Raw genomic sequence first — 19,270 nt, forward strand, 5'->3', positions numbered from 1 at the left:
TTGATGACAGGTATCCAAATCCCAATAATTGTGGCAAGCTGATGCCATCTGGCTTCCTAATTTACAACCTCAGTGAAGCACCCCCACACCCAATAATCTTTGAGCTGTCTCCCACTCAAGAGGGAGGCTATTCTGTACCATGCCAGAAGAGAGGCACTAGTGGGGCTGGGGGGGAAACTTGTGCTAATGCAGGGCCTGTTCTGGAGGTGCATAGACACATAGCACCAGGTACACCTTGCCCAGTGATCTGGGAGCAGGGCAGACACTGGGTGCACACATGCTAACTGCCAAGACAAATGCCTGCAGGATGCGTGGTGCTGCACTACAGGACATGGCAGCAGAGCTCTGCACTGACCTGCTTTGTGCCTTTGGTTTGTTTCTGTTCCCCAGGCACATCTACACATTAATTAATATGAAGCAGTTACTGCACATTTAGTTCAGTACTTGTTTAATAAAGTACTAAGTAAATGAGCAGTAATGAAGTACTAACTAAAATTTAAGCTAGCACTAACACTGACTTAATGAAGTACTAACTAAATGAGCAGTATGCACAGTTACTGTGCAATAGTGCCAGTAACCAGACTGGGGTTTTTTTGTGACACTTACTGCACAGTAGCGTACAGTAGTGTATTAGTACTTTTTTTGCCCAGCACGCTACTGCACAATGCTATTAGGCAACTGCACATTAAGTTTCTCATGTAGACACATCCTCTGTATAGCAGCTGGGTCTGCAGCTCACTGCTGACCTGGCTTGGATCACCTTCCATCCCAGTATCGTAGCACTTGCCTTACAGCCTCTGGGCCTTTCCCTGGGAAAGGGAAAATGGCCACGCAGCCTGAATGGTGCCTAACCCTGCTCAGACCTGCTGCAGCCAGACCAGCCGTGCTTGGAGCTGCAGTGGAGATGGGGGCCTCTGCGTGGGTCTCTCCTGGAGATCAAAGCGAAGACGGAGCGCTTGGGGCCCCTGCTGCACTCCTGCCTTTCCACAGCTGCAGTCGATTATTCCCAGGGAACCTGTAACCCGTTACTCCTGGACAATTAGACTGGGGCTTTGAGAGGAAACAGAACAATAGGCAGAAAGACCCTGCAGCCTTCCCTGTGCCCACACCAGAGAGCCTGCAGCCAGGCCTCACTCTGCATGGGGAAAGCTGATGCAGGGGACCCGAGAGAAACCCCCCAGCTCTGCCTGCTGTGGGAATGGCCTGGATTATCCTCCGCATAGGCAGACTATGGGGGGTGATCACAGCATGGGCAGGCCTCCCCGATTCTCTGCCATCTGTGGATCTGGCTTGGTTGGAACAGCTGCTAGCTCCTGGATCAGCCTGGAAGTAGCTCTCCCTTAAATAACCCAAAGCTATTTGCAGTCCATTACCTCTCCCTCTGGGAGGCAGATTCAGGCAAGGACTGTGGTCTCCTTTGGCACTGTCCATGGGGTTCATTTCCTCAGGCCCTTTCTTCTGTCTCCATTGCCACCCCTGGCAAACTCTCATGAGTCTGGGCCCTAGGTAACAGCAGTCTCCCACTTCTTCTTGTGACTGATGGACTTGGCAACCTGCAGCTGCCAAGCCTAGTGCCAGACTGGCTTTAAGCATAACTGCTCTGCTCCTTAGGGGCACACTGGCCTGCCAATGCTTTAGTGACCAGTCTGTGCTTGTCCAGGGGAACAACTGGGGCCCATTTCATTAATTCTACAAGCCCTTCAGGCTGGTAAGGGCTTCACAACAGTTGCTGTGGGTTATACTCAGCACAGACCCCAGCAACAGCAGGGGCCTGAAAGGCCCAGGCAAACCCCAGGTGAACAGGTTCTCCTTGGCAGCTGCTTGGGGCTGGAGAAAGGAAGGAAGCACAGGGTGTTTCTAGGAACAGGAGTCCAAGCAGGCTTTTTCCATCAGGTGCTCGGCATCAAAAAGCCAAAAGCAAAGGAAACAAAAGGCAGAGCAAAGCAGGGAACCTGCACATCTGGAATTTGTAATGGGCGACATGCTGTAAACTCTGCCACGGTGATGGATGTGCTAGAGCCGTGGCGGCAGGATGTGCTGCAAGTCCCACACCATTGGCCCCGCTCTGCTGACACACTGTTTACTGACAACAGAGACTGTTCATCTCCCTCCGGTTCTGAGAGCCCTTCGCCCGGCCCCCATGTTATGGGGCTGCCAGGCAGGCATGGGTCACATCAGGCCTGGGCTCCAGTGGAGTTTAGGAGAACCTGATGCAGGGCCAAGATGGTGTCTTGCAGCTCACCCCATAGGAAAGCCATGCACTGGCTCTCGAAGCAATGAGACTTGGCTGTCACCTCACAGCCTTTATCCAAGGGTCTCCAAACAGTTTACAACAACTCATAAGTGCTAGGAATTTCAGGCCCCTTTTACAAGAAGCAGGAGTGCCACACTGACAAATAGAGGTATGGTTTTAAGTGTACAGTTATCCCCAGGGCACTGAGCAGGCTGAGACCCAGAGAGATTGGGCATATGATCACTTATAAAATAACAGAGCAGGAGGGCTGGAAGGGACCTCCAGACATTGGTGATACATTGGAGGTGGGGAGACGCATGCCCCCTGGATTTCTTCATTGATGGTGGGGCATAGGGCTGCAGTGGCATTGCAATTTCTGCACTGACGGTGGGCACAGGGCTGCAGCCCAGACAGAGCCAGCACCCCGCAGGAACAGGGGTGGAGGCAGTATGGAGTGCCCCCCCACCCCAAACACTTACGCAACATCAATGCCTCCAGAGGTCATCTGGTCCAACCCACTGCCTGAGGCAGGATCATCCCCATCTACACCATCCAATACAAATCTATAATCTAGTAAAATTACTGTCAACCCTGCCAAGACACAAGACATAACACCCTAACTTGCCACAGGTAACACAGGGCAACCGCAGCTTCCGTAAAAGGTAACAACCTATACATTCAGATCCTGGGGTAGAGCTGGGCGCAGAACCCAGGAGTCCTGGCTCCCAAGTTCCTCGTTCAAGTTACTAGGCCACTCAGGCATTGCAGCATAAAGCTCGGCCACTCAGCATGTATGCATTAACTAAACAACGTTCTCATAAAGGCCAGCAGTAAAGGAACACTAAATACCAGTGGAAATCACATGGGAACAACCTTCCCACTGCGGGTGGGAATCACTGGGGAATATGCCTCTGCATTCGACGGGGCTTGAACTCCTGCCCTCCACTCCTGACGCACACACAGGGGAGGGCACGGAGCAGACACTGGCCCAGCCTGAGTGCTAGTAACATATTCCCCTCCCCAAATGTCTCTGGATTTATGTAAGGCAGCGCGTCGGCAGAATTAAGTGCTTTTAGTTTTTCCCTTTTTTGAGAACGGGGAGTTCAATTCCCACCAAACAATGTTCTTTTCCAGCAAGCTTAAAATAAGCCTATTTGGCCAGGGCCTCATGCGAGCATGTCAGGCAGCAGTTTGTGCAAATATGGGCTTGAGCAAAAGGCCCCAAGGTCAAACAGGATGGGATAACTGCTACCTGGTAGGGGCAGGGCTAGATGGGGACTAGTACAGCAGAAGAGACGTACCCTAGATCTTCCTGACCCCAGGCCCCTACTCTTCATGTTGTTACTCCTTTAAAAGAGCAGGATTTGCTCAGGCGATTGCCGAAATATAATTGTGCTGGCTGGTGGAAAATGTTATTCATGCAGCAGATAATGGGTCCCTCAGTCCCAGCTCTGCAGCCCACTTGGTTTCAGCTGGCTGGTACTGCTACAAGCAAGAGCGAGTTGGGGCCCCTTGTCTGCTGCTCCCTCCCCTGCTTTCCTTCTCATGCATCAGAAGGGCTGGTCTTTTTGGTGGTTTAATTCCTTTATGTAAGAATTGCAGGTTCAAATTTGCACTGGACTGCCATAATATTCAGCATCCAAAGGCCATGGGACAATTCCAGTGTGCTGTCTGAACGCCTCCAAGGGCTTGGGACAGTACTCACAAGAGCAAGGGTTTGCTAAGACTGCCTTAGCCAACACTAGCTCTCAGGCTGCGCCTGTTCTCCCCAGGCAGCCGTGCTGGGTGCTGGCTGAGCAGCTCTCAGAGATCCTTCAGCACAACCCAGGCTGCAGAACTGAGGCTCTTCCCATTTGGGGCTGGTTTCACTGTGCTCATCCTGAACGTGGGAGGGCAGCATCTCACTGGCAGGGACACTATGGCAGGGGGCGCCCAGATAGGTACCCACCAGCCTTTTGGGGGAGTAGGGACAGGGGTCACATTTTTGATGGCACAGGTACCGAATGGATATATAGATGGGAAGGAGCCTGGCTTCAAAGGATCCACCCTGCACTACAATAGGTGGCTCCTTCCAGTCCGCCCTGTCCTCGCTGAGATCTTGATCTCCTGAGACTTCGTGCCAGCCGTCACAAAGCAAACTGTTCTCATGGCGACCTTGGCCATGTCTTTCAAGGTCAGCCAGCAGCACGCTGATGCCTCTCCTCCCTTGTACACACTGTTACCAGTATTTAGTGCCAGTCATAAAACTGTGCATGCATCCCCTCACCTGGACCCGTGTTAACTGCTTGAGGGCTCTCATTAACTGTCTGAGTAACCCCAGTAACTGCACATAACATTTTTGCCCGTCAATGTGAGCCCTCATTACTAGTGCTAAGCCCCAGGCTGGCAGGCACTTGCCAGCCCTGCCCTCCGGTTCCTGCAGGCAGGCAGGCTGCTCCTCTGGGTTCTCTGGCACAGGCCGGATGCATCTGCTCTTCAGCAATACCAGTGCTTTCCTCTCTCGGCAGGTTGAACTCGTGGGCAGAATGAAGGCTATCAAAGGACTGAGAGGACCAAGCAAGGGTACAGGAACTAGGCCAAAGGCAACATGATACCAGCTGCTTATAGAGCTGCTGCACTGATCCCTCCCATGGTGCAGTAAAGACCTTGACTACCCTGTGGTCAGCACAAGGGAGACCCAACAGGAGATTTACACCTAAACATCCCCAGAGCTGGAAAGCGCTCAGCCGGAAGGGTTTGCTTTGGGCCTGTCTCTAGTTGCCCATCACCTCAGACTTTGGTGAAGGAGCAGAGGCAGTGTTTTGTGGAAGAGCTAGGGGGGTAACAGCATGGCCTGGCAGCAGCAAACTGTCCCTGCACATGATACACAATGGCCTACCAGACCTTTCACACTGTGTGCACCCAGCGGCTGGTGTTCTAGTTACACAGCTAATCCCAACCCACAGAGCGAGAGCTCAGATGGGACAGGACCACGGACAATGAGCCAGGATATCACAGGGCAACCACTAGCTAAGCCACCTGACCAGGAAGGAACATTCAACTTTCTCCCGCTCCTCCTTGAGGTTGGTTACCCATCTGCTCCCATCCACATTTCATCCTTTCCTTTCCAAGGCAGTGCTGGGCTGGCAGCAGTTTCCACTGGGAGGAGTGGGGCACTGGGAAATTCAGCAGAAAGGGGCAGGACCTGAGGCAGAGCAGGAGCAGGTAACAGTGGACACAGGGATACATATAAATATAAACCAAGACCTTCAGAAGGGCACTGACCCCCTGCTCCAGAGCACAGGCTGATCTCAGATGGGGCAGAGGGAAGCTTTCTGGGCCCTATGCCCCCTAACCAGCCATGGGTTTCTTCCTCTGCAGGAACTGGTACTAGCCACGGGCAGAGGCAGGAGGTCTGATCCAATCCAGCTAGTCCTTGGAGTGGGGGCAATGGAGGCTGTGGACACAGGACTAGGGCAGCTAAACATCTCCAGGGAAATGTGCTGTCATAGCTTGGGGCCACATCCAGAAAGCTGAGCGGACAACAGGTCTCAGCAGAGCCACCCACTGAGGGGTCTGGGCTAGACTCTCCACTGCCCTTAGCTCCGGTATGAGGGCTGTGATGACAGAGCACCCGGCAGATGAGAATACAGCAGTGGAGCAGGCTGTTACTCCCACTTCCCCGTTTCCTGACCACGAATGCTTTGCCCATCACATCGCAAGCCTGCAGAATCCCACCAGCTTGCCCCAGAGTCCCCAAGCCAAATTTAACCCTGGCAGAAGCTGATGCGTCTCCCCTGAATTAGCACTGGCTCCCACCAGCCCTGTCCCTCAGGGCTGGGGAGGGCTGGGGGCTGCTTGACAGTGCTGTAAGCACCGCTGCATGAGGCGCTGTTGACAGAGCGGCCCGAAGCCTGAAGCCATGGCCTCTTTCTCCCTTGGAGGGTGGGGCAGCCGCCTCACCAGCTTATCAAATTTGGCCATGTCTGTAAAGCCCTCACTTCCTTTTCACCAAAAAAGATCAAAACTGGGTAACTGGCTCCCAGAGCAAATGCCTCTGAGCCTCCCTCATGTGTAAACAGCATTTCCAAGCGTTGATACAACGCAGGCTGCAGCCCAGGCACAAGCATCCCAGGCATTCCCCGGGCGCACATGACCCCAGAGCAGGGGCAGCCCTGTGGCTCGGGCAGCGGAGGAAGGGGAGCCGTGGGCACACTCAGCTCAGAGAGCCCCAAGGGCCTTGGGATGAGGGGATTCTTCCTACACAGTAGTGGGGTGGACCATGGGAATGACTCCTCCTAAACTAGTCTAGGTCAGGACAGGAGGTCAGGATCATGGGGTAGAGCCTCCAGGGGCTGGCCAGAGCCCCACAAGCACTGGGGGGTTCAACACACTCAGAGCATCCTCTTGTCTAGGCCATCATTGCCCAAGTGACCTTTCTGCAACTGCTCCCCTCATCTCTCCTCAACACATAGCAATTGCCAACACCCACAGTCTGGAAACAGGCAGGGTGCTGGCTGGGAACCAGGGATGGGCAGTGACACCTGATGTCCTGGGGACTGAAGACAGCTCGAGATCCAGATTTTGAAGCCCTCAGAGTCCAGGAGAGTTGGTGCTCAGGCCTCTGGCTCAGCCCACCGCAGCTACAAAGGCTGGTTCTGGTGGAGTTCAGACACCCCCTCCCTCCCCCAGACTCCAGCAGCATTTGAATACTGGGCCTAACAGTTCCCCCGGCTTTTGCGCATCCTGCAACGGTTTGGTACGAGGCAAAGGAGCTGCCCTAGAGTGACAAGGCCCATTTCCGGCAGACCTAGGTAACCACGGTGCTCCTGTGCGGTGCAGGAAGACGGGTCAGAGGCAAGGCCGCATGCCCTGTCAGTGGTGACACACTGCAGTCTGTGTCCCCTCCTTCCCAGCAGGACTTCGAAACGGGCCAGTAGATTTTGGTGACCATGCTTGTGGCTGTTGGGAGTAGCTGGTGCCCTCAACTGGTTGGCATTGCAGCTGCTCCATTTAGTGTCATGCCTCCTGTACAGCACCGGGCAAGAGGGGAGCAACACCAGTGCTTCTTGCGAGTTGGGCAAGTTCCACTGTCTTTGGTGGTTTCTCTAAAGCCCCGGTTCCTGGAGTCACATGAACACGAGAATCTCTGATACACAGACACAAAGCTTTCATGCTGGCAGAGAACCAGCTAGACAGCACAGCCGAAACACAGCAAGCCTGAAGGCAAAGGGGAACCCAGTTTTGTCGCAGGCAGTTGGAGGAGGCCTGGCATTTTGAAAGCTCGGAGTGGGTCCTGCAGGTAGACATAGGAGCAGGCTCAGAGCCTGCAGGGTTTGCATGCAGGGACGAGTAGCCCCTGCTCTGCTTGGGTGCATTTGTTGCTGAGGCGTTGTGGGATGAGAAGAGGAGGAACGAAGGAGACCCCCTTTCTACCCACCAGCCAGAGGCCGGCCAAGCCAGCTGTCCAACCATTTGGCTTTAGGGTAGCACCACCCTGTGGCAGTGCTTTGACATGACAGCTCCCTGCACGCACCAGCAGCCAGAGCCCCTGTGGGGGTGCAGGGCCCTGCTATAGAGAGAGAGCAACAGCCCTTGTGGCAGGGCAGGTCCAGCCAGGAGCCATGGGCACCCCAGGTCCTGGCCTAGGATTAGCAGCAAGGCCCTGCCACAGATACAACCCTCAGCACTACACAGCAAGCCCTTCTTCATGAACAGACAGCTGGGAGGCCCTCTAGTCCTCTCCAACAAGGGCCACAAAACCCTGATGCACAAAATCCAGCTTCCTCCCCAACTCTTGCCTGCACCTACCTCCAGCAACAGGCAGGGATGCGATTCTGGAGCTGTCAAGCCCATACACGACATGGAGTGTGTGTGTGGTGCAAGAACGGGCCAGGAGCACTGTGCAAGAGGATAAAGTCAGTTCCAAAGCCAGGTGGGTAGCTGGCTCCACAATCTCTTTGAAGCTAGCCCAGCCCATCTGCCCAATGCTGCTGCCATGAGCTGTGTTAACCACTATCCTCCCTGTGACTGATCTAGGGGCTGGTCTGGAAAGCCCTTGGGGCCTTTGAAGAAGAGGATCAAGGGGAAGCCACAAATGTGCATGCGGGGGCAGTCAGGAATGGCACCATGTGGGAGGTAGCACTTCTCTGCATGGGAAGAGCCCAGGGCTGCAACTTTCTATCAACAGAAGAGCCACTGCAGCCTGAGAGAGCATGCTGGCACTGCTCACAGGAGAGAAATCCAGCTGGCCCAACAAGCATCAGTCCTCTAGGGCTGTCACCAGGAAGCACACCGGTACCGATTCCCAGGCACCAGGGACCCCCCCAGTTCCTCTGCTTTGACCAACCCACTGCAAGATGAGCTGATGCTACAGCTCAGAAATTCTCAGCTGGACTCAAGTCCTCAGCCTAGACCAAAGAGAGACTTACTGTTCCCTTCCAGCTCCCAAAGAAGAGTGGTGGCTATGGGGGTGGGAAATCAGCGCCCAGAGCCAGGCCTCCAGCTCAGAGCGCCTGCTCCCAGTCCTGCATCCAATCCCTCCACCCACCACTTCCCAAAGCCCAGGCAGGCCCCTCCACGCTGCCTGATGCCTGTCTCCAGAGGAAGCGGCCACCCAAGGAGCTCCCAGGGGACTCTGCTCATGGCCTGTGTCTTTGCCAAGACCGCAGGTACCTAAGCAAACAGCCACGAACTCTCAGTGCCAGCAAGGTGCGTGGGGGTCACGGGGCAGCCACCTCCACACACAACCCCAGACAACACCAGCCTTTGTTCCCTCTGTAAACACCCCAGCTGGCACTTGGGGGAAGCTTATTGTGCTGCCAGACACACCTCCCAGGCCATGCAGGCGCTGGGGGCTGGGGCTTTCCTGTTTTAATCTCTGGCTCATCCTGTTCCCTTCACACAGCACTGAGGCGTCTCTGGGCTGCCCTGCGATGATGGACTGGACTCCAAGCCTGGTAGGTGCCTGGGCTGCTTGCTCTGGGGGCTTTTATTATTTACTCTGTATACTGGCAGCCAGTTGGGTTTGTTTGCTTTGGAGCTTGCCTGCCCAAGTTACTATTCCCCTAGCCTGGCTGGGACATGGCCCTGGGGATGAGCAAGAGAGAGAATAGCTTGTGCTTCAAAGAGCTGCTTCCCTCCCCACCGTGCCCCATAATAGGGACCCTTTCACCCAGCACTGGAAGGCAGCTGCCTCTGGGGTGGGTCCCAACCGGACAGCATGCAGCACTACTTCACAAGACTGCAAGGCAAGAAGCATGATCCCTGTAGCTAACGGCAGCCAGAACAGTAGGGACCACCACTACAAACAACTTTTACTGTGAGGAAGCCAGCCTGGCCTGTCAGGAGGTGGAGAAGATGCTCCTGAAGGGAGAAAGTGGGGTGGACACTGCCAGCAGCCCCAGAGCCCCGAGCTGTAACTGGAGAGTAGAGGTGGATGGCTAAGGAGCTCAGCACTGGGGCACGCTTGACACGAGAGAGCACTTTGGGCATGGAGTGTGCCACAGACAGGGCTGGTAACTCTGTGACCCAGCTCCCAGGGGCTTTGGCCACTGCCTGGCGGCCCCCTCTGGCACTGGAGGGAACAGGCAAAAGAAGGCATTTATCCATCTCCTTAGCATGAGGGGCACTGCCAGGAGGAGGGGCAACTTCAGGGAACATTTACATTGTTTTATGTTTCTGCCCCTCGTCCCAGAAGGTCCCTGTGCTCTGCGTGCTCCATACCTGTATGGATGCCCTACACCCACACTTCAGAGGCGGTGGCATCCCCAGACAAACAGGCCACCCCACAGAGCCCAAGAGGGAGTGGGGAGGGAAAGAGCATATCAGTCATAGCAGAAACCCTGCTTTTATGATGGCTCTCACATCCTCACATCATACATGCAAGGAAGGAATAAGGAAGACACCCGTGTCCTCCGCATAAAATGGCACCCAGATCACCTTCCCTGGGAGAGGGGAGGGGTCAGCCATCCTCAGCAGGAAGACATGCCACCGTCTTCTTGGCTCCAGAGTCAAGGTAGCTCAGTGAGGACCCTAGAGCTGCAGCCATCTCCTGGTCACAGAGGGGGCTGACTCCCTTCCTCCCCTGCACCTTTCATGAGGACAGGTGCAACTCTGAGAAATTCCCCGAGGATTAGAAGTGCAGATCTACAAAGTGCCCTGTGGCACTAAACAGCCCCTTGAAGTCACCATGCATTCAACCAGGACTTCCCATGGAGAACAGGAGGAGATGCAGGGCATGAAGGGTGTTACCTTCGGCATTTGCAGGCCCCTGTCAAAAGCTCTGTTTTCATTTATCTTGGGGAAAATCTTTCCAGCCTCACCAGCTCTGGCCAAGCCTCCCCACACACACTGTGAAGCAGCAGGTCAGGAGTGAGGGGCACTGGGTCAAGACTGGTCAGTGTTTACAAATGGGTCCCAGTACAAAAAAAGGTTGAGAACTACTGGCCTATAGGACATACCAGCTCCAGGCTCTCCAGATCCTCAGGGCTATTTCCAAAAAGGGCAACACTTTTTTTTTTTTTTTTTGCATTGCATCCACCCACCTAGCTCAAAGCATGTTAGAAGGAGCGTCCAGATCACTACCCCTCATTTACAGAGAGAGGAACTAAAGCAAGAGATTCAGGATCCCATAGCAAGACAGTCACACAATAGGGAAAGGATCCCAGGAGTCCAGGCGCCATCTCCTGGCTCCTCTCGCTACAGCAGCTTGCCTCCCACCTGGAGGGTATGAGCCCTGCCAGGTAGAGTGATTCCTACCACTCAGCTACATGCAGCACTGTACCTAGTGTCCTGGCAGCTCTGGGTGAACTTTTAGTATTGGGCCCCCCTTTGGCACAGATAACAATAATAATAACAACAATAAAAAAGTTACCATTTTCAGGCCTCCTTTCTGTCCAGACCCTAGACAGCCACCCCGTTTGCCCATGCCTGTGTCCAGTTTTGGCTACGTGCAAGAATCCCCTCTCAGGCACCCACATCCCAGGAGAAGGGTGGATTAAGCATGGGGTCAACACTGGAAAAGTTATACCCTGTCCCACCTTCCTTTGCAGCTTCTGCTCTGTGCTTTCTCCTTGGCCTTCGTGCCAGCTGCCCTCACAGAAGCAAAAGACCGAAGCAAAACAGCCAAAGGAAGGAGAGGACAGGCTCGGGACAGGGCCCAGCTCCCAGGGGCCCAGACTTCCCCCCCAGGCCCCAGGCTGAAGGCAAATGGCTTGGCCACGGATGATACATACACCAGGGTGGAGGAATATGAGGAGAGCATCCAGGAGATGGTACGCCAGCTGAGGAACAGCTCGGAGCCCCCTGACACCAAGTGCCAGGTCAGCCTGGGACTCTGGAGTCCCAACAAGAGGAGTCTGTCTCCATGGGCCTACAGGTGAGGCTGCAGGGCAAAGCACCACTGGGATGGGTGCTCCCCAGCCCGGGTAAGGCCCTTCTGCACACAGAGCAGGGCTCACAGCTGATGGCAACCCCAGTTAGATGGTGTGTAACCCTACAGTGGGCACTAAGCCCACTTCACAAGCTGCTGCTCCATTGCCACAGGACCACATTCCTCCATGTGTGGCTAGTACAGCACAGGTGCCCAGGCAGAGAAAGCTCCAGCAAGCCCCTTTCTCCATGAGGAGGCTTGCTCCTTGCATACCCAGGTCCTGGCTTGCAGTTATTGTGGCACCCATGCCCGTTTCCTAGGAGGAAAACCCTACCTATTCCCATGAGGCCTGCCCAGGCTGAGCAGTGTCCCTGCACCTACCCCTACCCTGCTGCCTCTCTTCTTTCACAGCATAAATCACGATGCAACACGGATTCCCACAGACATCCCAGAGGCGCAGTGCCTCTGCACCGGCTGCATCAACCCCTTCACCATGCAAGAAGACCGCACCATGGCCAGCATCCCTATCTACAGCAGGCTGCCTGTCCGCCGCTTGCTGTGCCAGCCAGGGGTCAAGGCCCCCAGGAAGAAGAAGGGGTGCCACAAGAAATACAGGATGGTCATGGAGACCATCGCCGTGGGCTGCACCTGCATCTTCTGAGGGAGGACAAGCAGGTCTTCCCAGCTCCCCCACACCCCCGTGCTGAACTAACCCGAGGCCTCTGGGCCTGGAGAGCAGCTAATGTCTAAGCAACCACTTCTCATTACAGCCATTTTGCAAGGGCCTCCAACTGGGGCTCCCCAGGAAAGGAGTTAATAGGGCCTGGTGCACATGGGGAAGATCCAAGTCGGTGGGAAGCAGCTACTTAGAGCCATAGGTAGTTTTCCCCTTCACTCTCACATCTCCCTGCTGAGCCTGGAGCATGACTGCAGCATGCAACCCCCAGGAGCTGGCTTGGTGGGGCAGCCAGCACACACACAGCTCTCAGCAGCTCCCAACACACAGCCCCCTCACTTACCTTTTGGGCGGTGCATGGCACAGCTGAACACCTGTGCTGCTTCCTGGCAGCTCAGCGGCAGCAAAAGAGAGAGGTAGCCAGGATCACGGGGGAGGGCAGGCGGAAACAGCTGCTAACCAGGGCCCTCAAGCAGAGGGGAAAGGCTTCCAGTCCTGCCAGCCTTGGGAGCTGCAAACAGCACCTGCCTCTTGCTCCCATCCCCTCCAGACAGTGCATCGGTCACGGCAGCTGCCATCCATCTCCCCCAGCTCAGGTCAGGGCACAGGCAGACACTCCTCCCACTGCACCTCACAAAGACATCACCATTTTCAGGCTGAGGGCACCCAGGTCCTACCCTGACAGGGAGGCGGCTTTGCTAACAGACCTTCACCTGCCTCAGGCAGGCACCAGCTCCAGCCCAGTTCCTACCTGCTGCCGGGGTGGGGCCTCTCCACCATCAGCAGCTGGGCTGGTCCAGCCCTCCCCCGGTGCAGAGGTGGCAGCTGACAGGCTGCCTGCTGCTCCCTGCAGCTGGTCCCATAAGGCTCTGGGTGCTGGTGAGAGTATAGGCCAGGAGCACCCAGGGGAAAAGGCTGTTGCAGCAGGGGTGCTGCCAGGAGGCATTTAGGGGAGTGTCTGAGGGAACGGGGCTGGGGACAGCTGCTTCTACTTTGCTCCTCAGGCTCCTTGCAGAGCCTGCATGGCTGACCAGGGCAGCACAGGTCTGGGACCTTAGCAGTGCTGTGAGCAGAACCCAGGCTCCTGGGAAGCCAGCTGTGAAGTACCAGGCCCTTGTAGATGCTGGGCCTGTGGTGCTGCACTCAGTTAACAGGGGCATGCCTTATGCCACACCAGCCAGGACCAGGTCAGTTCACTAGGCTCCGCTGTCCATAGTACCCAGGCTGGCAATATCTGACAGCAGGGTCCTGGATGGAGCAGGAAGCCTAGATGCCTGTCAAGGACTTAAGGACAGCAGGGGACAATCTGGACAGCCCCATGCAGATCTAGGAGGGGCACAGACTCCACCATGCAGAGCAGGCTACAACTTCTGGAAGACACAGGCATGAGAAGCCATTGGGAGGGGGCAAAAAGGCAGCTGGGAGATTGAGCAGAGGCAGGGCATGGGTTTTTCACCCCAGTGAACTAGTCAGGATGCAAAGCCAGGGAAAGGGGTGGGTCCTGGCTGGTCATTGCCACTAGTGAGGTGAACATTCAGCTCCTTGGGTTTTCAGTCTCTCCTGCCCTTGCTGTTGGGAGCCCATCTCCCACACACCAGCCCCTGCCATGCCCTCTGCCACATCCAGACACTACTAACACCATTTTGTAGGCTGCAGAACTGCCCCATTTCCAGCTTCTCAGCCTCTTGAAGGCTCAGGACAAACATAGTGGCTTTTTAATCTGGCAGGGGAAATGCCATGCATCTGTGTCCAAGGCAGTTTTCCTGAACTGCTCTTCTGGCGTGTTTCAGTACCTGCCAAGGTGCAGCAGCTTTAAGTCCAGTTTATGGAAATGGGAGTCTCCTCCCTTGCTTGCTCCAAGGGCCTTATGGCTAAGGGCAAGCAAAACTCAGGGGCATCCAAACCTCAAGCCTCTGGCCTTGGCCCTACAAGTAGGATGCTCACCAAAGGTTTTGGAAATATCTGAAGCCCCAGGTGCGGGTGGTGGATGATTGCTCATGGTAGGGCCACTTACGGTTCTGGACACTTGGATTTGGAATTAGTTTTGGCTAAATTCCAGCTACCAAGGCCTAGGGAAGGGGATCTTTGAGGGAGACTCTTGCCACTCAGTGAGGGGGTCATTTATGACACAAAGGAAATGAACCTCTGGCTGCAGCCTGGTTCAAGCAGCTACTCCTGCTGGGTAAACTTGAGGCAAGCCGGACAATTGTTCAGCACTTCTACAGCACTCTTAGCCCTAACCTTAGCAGAACAGGCCCCTACTGTGACCCCACTATATCCATGGGGACACTGAGGGCCAGACTAGGCAGGACTTCACCAGTAGCACAGAGCAAGACTGAATTAAGACACTGGCTCCCTCTTTTGATAGAGGAAAAACCCATCATCCCACCTTGAACCCCATCCAGCCCTTGTGCACAATGAGATTAACAGTCCATAAACACACACACACACACAGCTTGGCAGCTTTATTAGAGGGGTGGGAGTGACACAGTGGTTCCTAGTCCTTGGCTCTGCTGAAGCACTGGGGGGAAGGGAGAAGAGAAGGGGTCTGCTTGCTTTCCTCTGTACTCCAGGCATGCCTTCACGCTGACAATAAAACACTGCTGGTCCCACTCTGCATTTGCCCTGCTCCTTGACCAAGCCAACCTTTATGCAGAGCTCTTCCTCCACATGCTTATGTTGCAGACAGAAGAGGCATGAGCAGCTCAGGCAGCAGGGCCTGGAGTGGGAAGTGCATGTTCTTCTGCCATGGAGATGTGTCTGATTTCTACCTGCAGCCCTTTTGTCAGGGGATTTTCAGTCTCTCAGAGCCCAGTTCTGGCTTTGTTTGTACAAGGCCTATGCTGCTAGCAACAGCACTGTCCTATCGCTGCATGTGCCATTCCAGGAATACATGGGGGCCGTGAAGCTCTAGGCCAGGGCAGCTTCCCCTTTGTTCAGGGAGCACTATATGTCCTCCTGCCACAAAGGCCAGCAGCAACTACAGCTATTCCTGAGCATGTAGTCGTTCTGTTCTCCACCCCCTCCATCAACATTAGCTTTGGGCAATGGGGGTAAGGTTATGTCTACAGGCAAGAAGGTAAATGGATGCACACTATCCCAGCTGGCTGGCAGCTCACCCCCTACCAGCCCCTGCCACCCATAGAGAGAAGACAATGGGTCACAAAAAACCAGCTCTGTAGAGATGCCTGGGGAAAGCCACAAGCCATGCATAATCACAGCACAGACACTTCACAGCTGGAGAACCACTCCTACTCTATGCATCTGCTAAATCCTGAGGACTGGGCCTTACAAGGACACCCACCCACCCCAGCTACACCAGGGCACCTGTCCGGGCTGCAGGCCAGTGGGGAGCCTGCACAGAACGTACTGGAGTGGGGCAGCTGCCTACAACATTAGCGCTCTGTGGTCGTAGCAGGGCATGCAGTAGTGAAAGAGCAGCACCCATCTCTGGGTCACCCCCACAGTCCATGGCCATGTGTTCTAGGTTTAAGATCCCATGATACCCTCCCCTTTGAAAGCCTCATGGGAGCCCATACTCAAGCACCAACAGACAAGCTACCCTACAATGAATCTGCATTGACCATCATTCCCATTGCACAGACCCCATCTCTGACTTAGGCTCTGGAATGGCTCCAGTTGACATTTCCCTGGCAGCAAGCTTAGGTTCCCTTCTCTCCCCTGCGTGGGGCTGGCTGAGAGCAGAGGAAGCCTGGGCATAAATGCTGGTGGCAGGCACTTGGCACCTGACACTGCAAGAAGAGGCAGGGTTGGTGTTACTGAAGGCAAATGATATACAAAGAGCTTGTTAGTGCCAGCTCTCCCACTGCTCCCCCCTCCTCCCAGCCAGAAATCCTCAGGTCTCCCCACTTATAAACCCTCAAACAGGCAAACCAACAGGGACACTCCTTCCCAGCTGCATCACAGCTCTGTTTTCACCTTGTGCATCAAGTCCTTCTGGTCAATCTTCTCCAGGTCCTGGTACCAGCGGTTGTAAGCCAGGAGCGCCACGTTTTTGGCTGCCATGGAGATCATTTCCACGGAGCTGGCCACCCACTCCACACCACTGAGGTAGAAGAGGTTGTCATGGAGTACGATGGGCGGGAGGGTCTTCGCGGAGTCGTAGTAGGGATATGCCTCCCACTCCGTCACCTGGACCGAGTAGTAGGAGCGGAAGAGGGTCTTCAGCTGCTGCTTGTCCAGGGGCCGCTGGGAGAGGACGCGCCAGACAGCAGGCTCCTGGGGCTGCTTCCGCCGGAAGCTACTTGAGATATTGACAGGGCAGATGTTGTCCATGGCATTGAAGAAGAGGTTGGGAGTGTCGGTTGTGAGGATGCTGGCAAATGGGAAGAGCTTGGGGTCCGGGAAGCCAAAATAGGAGGAGTTCAGGTAGCCGTGGACGACAGAAGTGACGGTGGGTTGGAAAGAGCCCAAGAGCTCAGGGATGGGCGGATCGAAGTTCTCAAAGGTAAGGGTGCTCTTGCCGTGGTGCAGTGGTGCAGCAATGACCACCATGTCATAGAAGCCCGAGTCCTGGCCCTGCTCATCCTCGTAGCGCACCTGGTAGAGGGGCTTCCCTTCTGGAAAGGGACAGCAGAGATGCAAGGTGGCTGAATATGACCAGCAGCCACAGGCTGACGGCTTGGCAAGTCACCTTCACTGGGGTGCTGGGAGTGCAAGCCAGAGCACAGAAGTGCCCATCCCAGCCTGCAGCCCCCCGCTGCTCTAGCCCTACAGTCATCTGAGTCCTCTGTGCTGACCTGGAGCCTCTCAGCTTCTCCAAGCCAGCCTCCCTGCTGGGCAACATCCCTGCACCTCCCATCCTCTTTCTGGGGAGCATGATCCAGTCCTAGACTGGAGGCACAGTCATGAAGCAGAGACAAGGCAGGGCTGAGCAGGAGCTGTTTCTTTCCTCACAAGGACAGAAGCAGCAATTACCCCTACAGCTCAGACTGCAGGGACCCTGGCTGACCCTGATGTGCTGGTATCTATGCCCATGCTGAACTATGTCTGCAGTTCAGCACTGCAGACTCAAGGGAACTGCCTCATCATGAGCCTTGGTCTTGGTCTCCCTGCGCCCTCTGGGGTCAGAAGCCTGCATTGTTGCTTTCTTTTTCTCACAGCTCTGCCTCCTATTGCATGGACTGGACCCCCACACAGAAGACTGGGACTGGGTCAGTGAAGGTGACCACAGCCAGGAGACAGAGCCAAGATGGTACAAGAGGAGAATGTGCTCCTTATGCTCCACACCCCACACCACTGCAGCCCACACCCCATGAAACCTGAACCCCCCAGGCCATCAGCTGGCAGCATCTGAAGCAGACACACAGGCACCGAGTCCCTGATCACCACTCACCCCAGCCAGGGGAGCGGGAGGTCTGGATGGCTCACCTGCGCTGTGTAGAGAGACGCTCGTCACCCTGGCATTGACCACATTGGCTTTTGTTAGCTTCAGCAAACCTGAACACACCAGCTTGTTGCCTCCTTCCACAGCCCACGTGTTGCCCTGGGCACCTGCCAGCGACATGGCCCCTGGAGGGACAGAAGACAGACCAGCGTCTCAGCCTGCTCCGGTGGAGGGAACCCCCACATCCCCAGAGAAGGGTATGCTTGGCTTTCATGCTGGTGCAGAGCATCCATGGAGCAGCACCTGCCACAGGCTCTGAAGCAGCCTCCACAGCCCTTGCAAGGGGAAGAGCTGGCCGATAGCACCAGCACGGCCAGCCAGGCCTCACCTGCAAAGGCAGGCACGAGCAGCATTGACTGCCCGTAGCTGGAGCGTAGGACAGCAGCGATGACATCATCAACAAAGCGCTGCGTGACCCCCGCTTCCAGCAGGGACTCTGCCACCGAGCGCTGTGTCATGTTGATGAAGGCCTCGCCGCCCAGCGAATGCAGGAGCTCCTCCAGGCTGGAGAAGGCGTAGCCATGTGCCTGGTACTTGTAGATCCTGCAGGAGGACGGGGAGTCAGGAGCAGGGCACACACCCAGCCACTCCCCGGCAAGCCCGAGCAGCCAACGAACCCTCCCTCGGCTCTGCCCTGGGGGAGCAGGCAGAGAAGCCAGGCCCAGCATGTTTCTCTCCTCTTAGATGCATAGGTGCCGCTGTGCCTGCCTCGTACCTCATAAACTTCTCCATCACCTCCTCCACCCACATCTGCAGGCGCAGGAAGCTGATCCCGTAATGCCACCAGAGCCGGAAGAGGTTCAGCAAGTACCAGTCCGTCTCCTCCAGGACAAAATGCTCCCCATTGAAAATGGCGCTCTTCCCCGCCACCTCCCTCCGGTGCTTGAGACCTGCAGAGCAACAGGGACACAAGGCACTTCACGTTCCTCCCCGAGGCAATCAGTCAGGGGCGCTGGGCTCAAATGGCAACACCAAATCCCCGCGTCCAGGCGTCCCCAGAACTCTAGTAGGACTGGAAGTGGGCTGAGCGTTCGTGCACACACGTGCGCACACAGCCCGAGCACACGTGCAGCCGCGACAGCCGGTGTTTGCAGAGGGCACCAAAGCCTCATGCCGGGATGAGCTGGACCCATCCCAGCCACCAGAAGCAGGGCCAGCGGAGGCCGGAGGGTCCCCAGCCCTGCGCTGCTCGAACCCGCTGGGGGCTGCACTCACCCAGCAGCTTGACAAAGTCCTGCATGTGGAGGTTGAGGGAATGGACGGAGGCGCCGCCAGACTCATACTGCTGCTTGTTGACCGTGATGGTGGCCAGCCGCCCGCCCACGCTGCCCTTCTCGTACACGTCCAGCTGCACCCGCGGCCCGAAGTGCTGCTGCAGGAAGTAGGCCACTGCCGAGCCGCCGATGCCGGCGCCCACCACAGCTGCCAGCAGGGAGGCAAGGAAGCAGGCACATCAGCCCTGGCACAAGGCAGGCTGTCGTCGCCCCAGAGCCCGGCAGCGCCCTCCCCGCACCCCAGGGCAGGGGCCTTCTCGGGCCTGCACTTCCCAGCTGCCGGCCAGGGCCGCCCGGCCCGGCCCGGCCTTTACGCAGCGGGGCCCGC

The 19,270-nt window shown here is 56.0% G+C and overlaps 2 protein-coding genes across 2 annotated transcripts; one reads left to right on the plus strand and one right to left on the minus strand.

Annotated features, from left to right (window-relative positions):
• The first annotated feature begins 8,791 nt into the window (after positions 1-8,791).
• Positions 8,792-13,551, plus strand: IL17B (interleukin 17B). The gene is made up of 4 exons (XM_019534924.1): positions 8,792-8,923; positions 9,120-9,171; positions 11,266-11,591; positions 11,997-13,551. Exons 2-4 carry the CDS (start codon positions 9,148-9,150, stop codon positions 12,244-12,246), a joined length of 600 nt encoding a protein of 199 aa, XP_019390469.1. The 5' UTR covers positions 8,792-8,923; positions 9,120-9,147; the 3' UTR covers positions 12,247-13,551.
• Positions 13,552-14,702: 1,151 nt separating this feature from the next.
• On the minus strand, positions 14,703-19,109 carry PCYOX1L (prenylcysteine oxidase 1 like; the record flags this gene model as incomplete). Its single annotated transcript, XM_019534719.1, has 5 exons — positions 14,703-16,841; positions 17,653-17,793; positions 17,997-18,211; positions 18,384-18,558; positions 18,884-19,109. Coding segments are annotated over 5 exons (1,416 nt in total), but the record flags the coding sequence as incomplete, so codon positions are not given.
• Between the last annotated feature and the right edge of the window lie 161 nt (positions 19,110-19,270).

Source organism: Crocodylus porosus, unplaced genomic scaffold (genome assembly GCF_001723895.1).
Source record: "Crocodylus porosus isolate Cpor-Errol unplaced genomic scaffold, CroPor_comp1, whole genome shotgun sequence".
In the NCBI taxonomy this organism is placed as follows: domain Eukaryota; kingdom Metazoa; phylum Chordata; order Crocodylia; family Crocodylidae; genus Crocodylus; species Crocodylus porosus.

What these genes read in the sequence shown, in the direction of transcription:
- IL17B (XM_019534924.1), top strand. Translation starts at nt 9,148, where the DNA reads ATGATGGACTGGACTCCAAGCCTG. An exon ending in TGGACTGGACTCCAAGCCTG is followed by an intron (nt 9,172 to 11,265) that starts GTAGGTGCCTGG and finishes CTTCCTTTGCAG; the next exon opens with CTTCTGCTCTGTGCTTTCTC. An exon ending in CTGTCTCCATGGGCCTACAG is followed by an intron (nt 11,592 to 11,996) that starts GTGAGGCTGCAG and finishes CTTCTTTCACAG; the next exon opens with CATAAATCACGATGCAACAC.